Genomic DNA, 10,696 nt, shown 5'->3' with positions numbered 1-10,696 from the left:
ATGCCGTGGAAAGGAAGCAGTCATTTTGACCAGGTAGCACTGCTACCAGGTACCTTTACTTCGAACGTCTGAAAAGCAGGACTCTTAAAACTGCTTTATTTGAAGACACCTGGTGAATGCTGGCTCCTTGATCAAAGCTGGAATGTTTCCATGAAGGAGGGGGGCTGTGGAAGACACCCATTAGCCTGAGCGACCGTCTCCATTGAAAGGTTAGGTAGAATCCCAGGCCTGCAGGCGAGACGAGGAAGTTGAAGGCGATGGCAAGGCGCGTCTGTCCCGCTGCCAAGAAACTACCCAGCTCTGGCTGTGGAAGCGCCAGGAGTCGGGTTCGGGAGGAGGGAGTCTCCCTTTGGCTTTAACCTGGCTTGCAAGCCTGCTTGCTTAGGTCAACGCCGCTTCCAGTCTGGACTAGCAGAGCCCCGGGAGTCTACAGGGATCCTTCTTCACGTAAAGTGGTGAGGCGCCTGGGAGAAAGTGAGAGTAGGGCGTGCGTGTGCGTGTCTCCCTCCGCAATCGCGATTCACATTGAGAAGGGGGTGGGAGAGAAATATCTCTTTCCCCACGCAGATATTTGTGTTATTGTAAAAACTGTTGGAAATACACAGCGAAGGTGTTCTGAGCAGAGTCGGGCTGCTATTGCCGCTTCTGCCGCCGCTGCTGCTGCTGCTGCCGCCGCTGCCGCCGCCGCCAGTCTGCGTGCAGGGAAGAGAGCGAGGCAGCGTGTAGTTGAAAAGGGGGAAGTGAATGAATCTCTTTTGAGGCCAAGATCCAGCCGCCTGGAAGCTCTCCGAGCAGGTGGATCGAGCAAGGACAGGATGGATTCCGCGGACCTTGGGCGCTCGCTGCAAGCCTCATTCCGGCTGCTTCTCCGGGTTGAGCTGATCGTAGCCACCTCCAACTCTTTCCTTCCCCTTCGCTTTTCCGGAGCCAGCCTGCTTGGCTCGACTAACCCCTTTACCTACACCCTGCTTCCCCCGGGAGACGGCCGTCCCATTTGGGCCTCCTGCCAGCGGCCGGCGGCGGCGAAGATGGCCCGGGTCCTTGTCACCTCCTCCCTCTTCCTAAGACCTGAGAGACCTTTGCTGCTTGTTTTTCATAACTGGAGCGGGGACGTTTGGGGAAGAAAAAAGACATTTCCTCCCGTCTACTGGATTACTCCCCCTTTTTATTTCCCCCCTGAATCTCGTTTTGGCTGTGGCTCTGCGGAAGGCAACCTTGGCTAAGCAATCGGAGCCGCGCGTGTGCTGGGAGTGTGTTTGAGGGTGGTTCCCCCCCCTTCTTGTTCTCTTGCAGGGTACAATGTTAAAAAGCCACCGCTAGTCGCCCCCAGTGCTCCTACTCTCTAGGTCTTTTTTGTCTCTAGTGCAGATTAAACGTCACGTCCGCACTTGAACTTGAATTTTATCCCATTGTACGGAGGCAGACCCAGCCATAGAGAGATTGAGCGCTCCCAGGGAACCAGGACTCCGCCATCTTCACATTGCAATATATCTCCTAGTAATAGCCAGCACTCACCCAGAAGCACTGGGGGGCTTCCTTCCTATCAAGACCTTGTGCCAAGCGAGGGGAGGGGGGGAAAAAGCACTGGTAAAAGTGGTGCGAGCAAAGCAAAGCAAAAAAAAAAAAAAAAAAAAAAAAAACAACCTCAAACAGTAGCACTTGAACTGGCAAAGAGGAGACACAGTTTGGGCTATCCCTTTAAAAAAAGCAAAGCAAAAAAGAATTCTAATTAACTCAGCAAGGGTATTTTTGTTGCATTTTTTCTCTGCGTGTGGGCAAATACCAATTTTTCTACTTTTGTGCGAGCGTGTATGCATATAATTCAATTTTCATTTCTTTTTCCTTTTTTTTTTTTTAAAAGAAAACCCTCCTGATGGAAGAAGTCCACTTTGCTTTTTCCCCCCTTCTTTTTCTTCTAACCACTCTGGAAAAATAAATGTCAGCGCTTGGTGAAGTTCAAGAAAAGATCTGGAAGCTGTGGAAAAGGAAAACAAAAACCAAACAATCAAAAAGACAGTTGTCTTATGAAAATAAAATCCAAGCCTTCCCCACTTCATTTATGATGTTTGTTTAATTGGACGAAGAACCTCATCCTGAGAACGTCAAGGGGGGAAAGTGCTGCTCTCTTTTGAGTTCTTTATTTTCTTTTTAAAAGAAGAAATCCGTCAAGAAGAGCATAGAAGAAGAGGAGGAGGAAGACGACTGCTCCCCCCCTCCTCCGCTCCCCCCTACCTAAGTCCAGCTCTCCGGGCGATGACCGTGTAAATGCCAGGGCAATGTCCCGTCGCAAGCAGGGGAACCCGCAGCACTTATCACAAAGGGAAATTATCACGCGTAAGTTGTGCCTCGCGAGGAACCGACTCGGAAAGCGGAACGTGTGTGGGGAGAAGCGAAGGGCTTTGGGGGGGCTCGAACCCGGGTGCTATTTGAGCGCCTTGCGCGAAACTGGACAGGGAGAATTTGAGGGGCGCCGGTGGGTGGAAGAAAGTGAGGGGCTTGGAGAGTTAGGGAAGAAGGAAGGAGATTCTGGCTGCGGCGGGGATGCCTGGCAGGCTAAGGGGGACGTGTATGTCTGCTTTGGGGGGGCAGAACGAAGCGAAAGATGTGTGTATGCCGGGTGCCGAGCGAGGTGAGAGAGAAAGTTTGAGGGGAATTTGTAGGCAGTCGGGAGGGAGCAAGAAGGAAGAAGGCCAAAGAGCCGGCCGAGAAGGGGAAGCGAACCGGGGATGGCGGGGAAGGAGTGAGGGGTAAAGTACAGGAGCTTGAAAGAAGAGGCGAGGCGGGTCCAAAGTTGGCCGCGAGTGGAAGGCAGCGGCTGCCGGGGAAGGGGAAGGTGGCTGGAGCGCGGCTGGGAGATCCGTAATGAGAACCACATGGAGGGAACGTTTGGGCCGGGGATGAAGCGGCGAGGCCGGCGTGGGGAGCTAGGAGAGGGGGAGGCGGAGGAGGAGCATGGCAGGCGAGGTGGGGGGGAGATCCAGTGATTGGGGCTGCTTCGCCCCCCCATTAGGGAAGCCCCGCTCGGTAATGGGAGATAGGACCGGACTTGGGGTGGGGAGGGATGGCGGCGATGGACAGGGAGCCGGGCAGGCTCGGAGCCTTTGGATCGACTTCTCCTTCTACGAGGTCCGGCAAGCCCGGCACAAAGCGTAGGGTGGTTTTGCATACGATGGGCGTGTGGCGAGAGCCCAGGCGAAGACCGGGGGAGGGGAGGCAGATGTATGTGTGTATGGGGGGAGTGTGGGAATTTTTTGGTGGGACCTCACAAAGTAATGGCAGCACCATTTTGCAAAACGCAGCGCGCGCCAGCAGCAAGCTAGAGAAGTCCTGTGAAAAGCGCGCCACTTTCTAATCTTGCAAGAGAGCAAGGTGCTGCTGAGATCCCTATGTGGCCCAAAATAGTGTAAGCAGATGAGGATGGCCAAGGGGTGTAGAATGAGGTATCCACACGTCGGAGGCAAGAATGGGGGCGCGGGGATCCAGGACTTGGTTGTCTGGAGTCGTGGGGGGTCTGGAGCTAAGGGGTCAGTGTCTCTCGGTTTCAGCTTCTTGTTGCAAAACCTACGGGACTGTTAAATAAAAAAATACAGCAACAACCAGCCTTTTATTTTGCATTTCTCCTTATCTTTCTTTGCTGTCCCGAATACTTTGAAATGCAATAGACACCAAACACTGTTAAAAGTGCCTTGAGGATTTGCAAAGCAGCATTGCTTTTTTTCTGCTTTGTCGCTTGGCATTTTAATAAAAACCACAGCTTAGGTGCAACATAAAGTAACTGTCCAAGAAGGAGATAGACCTGGACTAGTATTCCGGGACGTGGGATGGGGGTGGGAAAGAGGAAATTGCAGAGGAGAAAAAGGAGCGAAATCAGAACGGGGAGAAATGCAAGCAGACCCTGATAGGAACAACTCCTTTGACGGGTTGCTGCGAGAGCCGCCGCTGCTCTCGGGGAGCTAGGCGAAGCAATGGAAGGAGGCGCGCGTCTGGGCGAGATCCGGAGAGAGGGCTGAGTTGAAGAGACTGTTGGAGGAGAAACAGCCAGGAAAGAATAGAATATGTATGCGAGATTTCTCCAAATTTAAATGAACATAAATGCACACACGGCCCTGCGTCTCCCCTCCCCCCGAGAGTCTAGGACTAGCAGCCATCTGCCAGTAGCATTTGGTGACAGCGGTCGCTCTCGGTCTTTCCTTTGTTACAGCTGATAAAAATGTTATTTGTGAGAATACATCGGAATTATATTGATTGGAGAACGAAGGCGCTCGACCTGGGATGGCGTTTGGCTCGTGAATGTTGTTTTTCTTCTCCCCTCCCCCAGCTACTTCATTTTTTTTCCTCCTTCCCCCCTCCCCCCATTTTTGCATTCCCCCCCACTTTTACTACTCAGCTGCAGCAGCGCCGAGGAAGAAACACTTGGTATCTGCGTTTAAGTTGGTTTTGAGCGGGGGACTGGATGGCTGGGTTTTAAAGTGGATTTTAAATCCAAACTCAGGCAAAACCTGTCACACCTTTTGGGCAAACTACCCCCCCCAAGAAAAACCCTAGCCAGTTTGTGAAATTCCCCAAAGGGAAGGAAACAGGAGGAGGACTTTTGGTTTGTTTTTGTTTTTACAAATTATTCCAAGGAAGTCTTCTGCTTTCTGAACGGCTCTCAGGTGGACTTTCATTTTTGATAGTAAAGAAAGTGGTGGTGGTGTGGGGGGGAGGGAAGAGAAAAAAAGATAAAAGCAATCACAGATGTTGGTACTAGGAGAAGTAACAGGCTCAGTGCACACATTTTGGGAAGAAATTCAAATCTGACTTGATTTGGGAATTTCACTTTCTCTATTGTGAGAACCAACCATCATTACTTTTGAGGTTGATAACAAGGTTTGCTGGAAAGATTTGTGGCGTAGGTTTCCAGTGGTGCTGAAAAGTCTTCAGGTACTTCCTTTCTTCCTCAGGTCTGCCATTCGACTTTTCAGATGGAAGGACCTTACAAAGGGTCCTGAGATAGGGCTTCTTGAATTAGGCTGTAGAAAGCAAAATCAGGGAGGTAATCGTCTGTCATGGGCACAAATGGAGGGAGCGGATGTGTATGTTTGGGTATGTGAGTAGAGATGGGGAAGAAAGACAAAAATACCAAGAAAATCTCACTCTGTTTCAACTGTCAGAACTGAGAGAGAGAGGAGAGGAAGGGAGAGAGAGAGAGAGAGAGAGAGAGAGTTTCACCAAGATCTGGTTGGACCAATTTTCAGGAAGGTATTAATAAATTTTTAAAGAGTAGTGTGACTAAAAAAAGGAAAAAAAAACACCAAGAAGTTGGACGGGAAGCACAAACAAGGACCAAATAAACACAACAAATTCATATAAAATTCCCCTCTCTCCACCTGTATTTTTTCCTCAGTGAATATGAGGTGTTCTGAAAACTGCAAGTAACTGAAAGAGGAAGGATCAACCAGCTTGGCAACTGCCTTTCAAGGTGGATGCCTCTGTTAGGCAGGGATTTCTCTCTCTTCCCCCTTTCATTGGAGTGCTTTAGATTTAAGTCTCTGGATGCTGAAATAAAGATTCTTACCTTGAATGGTGAGCAGGCAGAAAGGAAAATATTTATGGCCTGAGAGAAAAAAAAATTACTGACTGATCCTGTATGATTACTCAGAAGTAAGCACCGCTAAGTTCAGTGCTGCTTAGTATCCAGTAAGTATGTATAGGATTTTCAATCTTAAGGGAACAATCCAGATGCAGTTCAGGTCAGTGGAGGGTTTTATTGCTATCTTTCAGTGACAGCACTCTTGACTCCATTGTTATGGTATTTTAAATTTATTTATTTAGATAAATACCTCTGATTTCTCTAAATTCCTTCTTGATAAATGTATCTCACCTAATCTGTCAGTGATAGATTAATGAGTTGATGGAGGAAAAACTGGCTTGTTTTCTAGTGAAGGATTAGTGGGAAAATAGAATGAGTTGCATTTAATTTAGAAAATTAAAATGGATTATGAGGAAAATGCAGACAGAAATGTTTTAGGATTTTTCTGTACTACATAATAATGTTAATTAGTTTTTTTTTACAACAGAATTTCTTGTTTAATAGCTAAAACAATAAGATTTGAGCAATAGCACTACAGCTTCAAAATGAGCTGATAAGTTAGAATGCAATCAAAGAAACCAACCATCAAAATAAATCTCATTGTAATATATAGCTGAGTCTCCTCTAAGACAGTCTTTTCAGGGTGGTGGTGTAGGATTAATAATAGAATCACACCCTTGCTTTGCAAAAATAAATTTGCCAGATTTCTAGAATTCTTCTACTCAACAGGTGGCTTGCTGGTTTTCCTTTTTGGACCACGCTAATTTGAAAAATGTCACCATGGTCTCAGTAAAAAGAAAATATTTTAAAGTTTGTTTTCTGTTGTTTTTTTTACTGAAAAGATTTCTCTCATCCAGAAGCAATTGAGGAAACTAACAGGCATCCAAGCTAAGAGATTGGTTAAACTCAGGAATTAGTTAGAAATAAATTTGTAGAAATGGTTTAATTTCTGTATAAAATACGAGGCTGTGGCATGTGTGTGTGCAGCAGGTATTATACGCTGAATTTTATTGCTTCCTCCATTATCCACACCTCTACCTTGAATTGTACTTCATAAATTGTACAAGGATGTATTTTAGTCAAAATTGCAAACTGTAAATTATTTTATGAGACCTAGTTTGGCTTTAAAACTCTATATCCCTTTTCTCTCACTAATTTTTAGACATTGCCTAGCATTCAGTCTGCCATCTTTAGATTTCCTTTGAATGATTTAGTTTGTTTAGGAGAAATAAATACACCAAGGAATAAGGAACAGTTTTGCTTTTTGTTGATAGGCAAATACAGGGATTAATTTGTTAGGCTTATTTAAGCATCTTAGTAAGTATGGAGATACACATGCACAAGCAGAGTGGTTCATTGAAAGCCAGGTTATTGTGTGTCTTTTCTAGTTACATGGAAGTGTGAGTTGAACAAAGGCTGTTCAAAAAATGAATTTGGTCTAGGTAAAGGAGGCCAAATTTTTCATGTCATCAGCTCTAGTTGGCACATTCAGCTTTCCTTATCAGAATGAAGTGGGTTTGAAGCTTGTTCCATTAGTTTAACTCAACACATAGCAAGGATTTTCTTTCCCGTTTTCTGTTGAGATTGCTCTGCACACTCTTGTTTGTTATTACAAAATACTCTCCAAAATAAACTTTCTTAGTTTTTCAGTTGAAGTCACATTGGTGATGATCAGTAACTTGCCTTGACAGCTAGGGGGCGCTCATAGCCTGTCTGATAGAGATTTTGTTTTCCAGCATCTGAGAAGGCAAGGCAATAATAGAGGGGAGTCGGGTTTCCATCCTTGCCTACAAAATGTTTTAGGTGTAAAGTTGTGGTATTGATTTTCATGCTGAGATCTGTATAGTACAAGATGAGAGAGATTGCAAGTTAGATAAATCTATTTTCTAAGCAAATTATGACTGATTAAACAACTTTGGCAAGATGGATGTTTTTTAATTAAAATTAGCTTTTAAAAGTGTATTTTACTGTTAGTAGCTTGTCATTACTTTCTCAATTCCAGGTTGCTTGATTAACTAAAAGCAAGGAGTAAGTCCTTCATAGATTGAGCATACATGCTCGTATATATTTATGCACAGCAAATAATTTTCCTTTTGTACACATTACATATTGAACCTGAAAGGATATTAAATGGAATGGGACTATTTTTAAACAATAAAAAAGATCAGCGAAATTGAATTGTTTAGAAGAGATTGGCCTAACGGAGCAACAATTACTTATGCCAATATATATACATTTTCTGTGTAAAATCATATAGATGCACATTGTGAGCAACATAAATACTCTGGCCAAACTAAAAACTTTTAAAAGCTGTAAGTTTGTTTAGTGGTGGGAAAGGGGGATTGTATATCAACTCAGATTTCAACTCAGTTTTGAGCAGATGTTCATGTCTATCAGTTCATTAGAACAATAGTAAACAAATTGATAGGTGAATGTTGGTGAATGTTTAAGGAAACCAGATCTTACAAGGACTGCATTAGCCCATGGTATAGTTACTTATAATTGATAACTGCATACTGTTAGATTCATCTGGTACATACATTTTATTCAAGTTACTTTTAGAGAAACCATAGTTATCAAATGTATTTAAATATTCTGTGTAGTTTTATAGCGGCAAAACCTTTTAGAAGCACCTTAATTATGATGGCTCTGAACGTTACGGAGCCATGCAAGCTTATTTTCATTGGTTTACCTTTGTTAGAATAATATGGATGTAAAGGTTCATCATAAACAGTATAAATAATCATAAACAGCATAAAAAGTTACTTTGACAGCACGTAAGTATAGAATTGTGTGCTTGTGCATTTTCCCAGATTCCCCTGGCCAGCTTTATAGAGATTGACATCTCTTGAATTCTTTTTTGCTGAAATGTATGCCATATAATGAGTTATAAAACGAGAATCCAGGGATACAGATTTGCCAGAAGAAAGGCATTGAAAATTTTGTAGAAGTTTGTTAGGATTGGGTTTTGTTAAGTCTTTTGCAAATTTTTCTCTCATGTCAGGGCACAATCTGTGGGTAGATATTCTCCATTGACTGTGCAGAGGGCTCTATTTGAACTTTCAAAGAGAAATAAATTAGGTCAGACAAAAGAGTAGAGCTGTCATTTAGTATACGAGAACCCTTCATTCTCAGCTAGACAGGGCCTGCAATTTATCTGATCATTTCTCCACTTCATTTAGTGTTCCCATCCAGTTTCTTCGAAGCATAGAGACAGCAGGCAGCTTATTGGACTAACTTGGAAATGAAGTGATGAGAAGATCTCTTCCCTGCCTAACATCCAGAATACATGTAGGCTCTAGAAAGCCTCAAATTTTGTCCCTAACAACTTGCTTCAATTTTTGGACTTCAAAAACTTTTCACAGTAATAAAAGAAAGAAAACAGTAGTTTGTAATCAAAGTATCACCAATAATATTCCACACTTGTGAAAATACTCGTTATGCCCAGCGTGTTCTTTTTATTTTGTTTCTGAGTATTCTTGCCCGCTTTTTATGTGTTCTGTTTGGTGAATTTAGTTAAAGTTAAAAGCAGTGGATAAGATTAAGAACATCTGATTTAAGAAAAATCACACAGATGCATTTTTACGAAGAAGGTCACACTACATTGGTGAGACCTTAAAACTAAGTTTTCATCAGATTGTATCTTAAGGCTTCATTTGGGCTTATGTGATTTAAGGATGCCCGAGAGATCATCCCCAAAACGGTTCTAATCTAGACAGTTAAATAGGTAGCACACCATATATTTGCATTTGTGCAGTTTCAATTTATTTCAGAGTCTTTATGTTGAAAAATTATTTGGTTATATAATCCTGCAAAGCATTGTTCGGCTTGTGCAAGACTCTAGTGCATTTAGCATAGTTCACAAGGTGGGTATATTGTTATGAATATAGCTGCATAACGATCTAGGGGAGATGTGGTTAAACAGACTGGGCATTACTGATATGTAAGGAAATCTTTTAGCAGCTATTAGGATGATACTCTTCTCTTGTTTCTGCTTAATTAGTTTTATAAAATGCTCTTTATAGAATCCTTTAACATTCCCTGTCCATGTAGTACATTCTCAAAAGCATTTGCATTTGTTCTGTTCTTCCATTTTATTTTGGAAAAGTACTGTTTCAGTCAACTAAGTTTCAATTGTATATTGGGAATTTTGACTTTTTTTTGTTCTTCTGTACAAACATAGATTTAAAAAAATGTAAAAATAGAATTGAAAACAGATAAAAGGAAGATACATCTCTTGCAGCATAGACAGGAGAAGGATAAGCAGAAGGATAGGCATAATGCAGGAATATAATTTTCTGGCAAAATAAGTATTTGGGAGTTTTATTAATGGCATGACATTCGTAGGAAATGGCTTGAGTATTTTCTATAAATATATTTAGTGTTCCATTTGTAAACTTTCTGAATGCAGAAAAATTCTTGGAAAGATCTAGTGATTGGTTTCTTTTGGGAGTGCTTAAATGCTTGTTGGGAACTGTGTGTACTCATGTACAGTAAGAATGTATTGTAGGAATGTATGTGATTGCACACAGAGCATCAGCTCTATTTCATTTCTTGTAATGCTTCTAGAATAATCTAACAAAATGTGTTGAATGTCAGAACACCCAAAACCTTTGCGTAACTTGAAAAATAACACCAATAGAATTGGGTGTAAATAATGATGATGATTTACAATTCCCTTGGAAACTACCCCCACCTTTTGTGGTGGACATTTGACAAAGATGCCTCCTGTTTTCAATCCACAAGAAAAATCACATTTTCTCACTTTTTCTCACTTGTCTATATATTGCTATAAATTTATAGTCTAGAAAGTCTGTTCTACTACAGCCAGTAGTACAAAAATTATCTGGATGGACTCTTTCCCATTCATATACTTGGTTTTAACTAAAACACATCTATTTACACAGGCACAAAGGAAGCTTTTTATCACAATAATATCATCTCAGTCCCTGATTTATCTGTGAAGATTTACAGCTTTTATGGTCTGTACAAGGACCTATGTATTTTAGCCTCTCAATTGCAATAAATCTTTTTTCTTCCTTCTGCATCTTGAATAACTAGTTCATTTAGCAAAATATACAGATATTCCTGTAGGTTTTATTTAAATTAGAGAAGCAGAGTCAT

General features: G+C 42.4%; 1 protein-coding gene across 6 annotated transcripts in view; it reads left to right on the top strand.

Moving 5' to 3' along the window:
* Nucleotides 1-309: 309 nt before the first annotated feature.
* BCL11B (BCL11 transcription factor B) overlaps nucleotides 310-10,696 on the top strand; it is a 165,086-nt gene continuing 154,699 nt past the window's right edge. For 2 of the 6 annotated variants that reach the window (XM_026679396.2, XM_026679393.2), the window contains exons 1-2: nucleotides 310-455; nucleotides 1,862-2,334. In XM_026679396.2, coding sequence (XP_026535181.1) covers nucleotides 2,277-2,334 — 58 coding nt within the window. In that variant the 5' untranslated portion in view covers nucleotides 310-455; nucleotides 1,862-2,276. Of the gene's footprint in view, nucleotides 456-1,421; nucleotides 2,335-10,696 lie in introns of those variants that run through there. The other 4 variants (XM_026679392.2, XM_026679394.2, XM_087952145.1 and 1 more) reach the window with 3 other exon arrangements.

This window comes from Notechis scutatus, chromosome 1 (assembly GCF_049901735.1).
Source record: "Notechis scutatus isolate UNSWTSFEM ecotype Mainland chromosome 1, rNotScu1.2, whole genome shotgun sequence".
NCBI lineage: Eukaryota > Metazoa > Chordata > Lepidosauria > Squamata > Elapidae > Notechis > Notechis scutatus.
The sequence above is the reverse complement of the archived record's forward strand: the minus strand, read 5'-3'. Positions and strand labels throughout refer to the sequence as shown.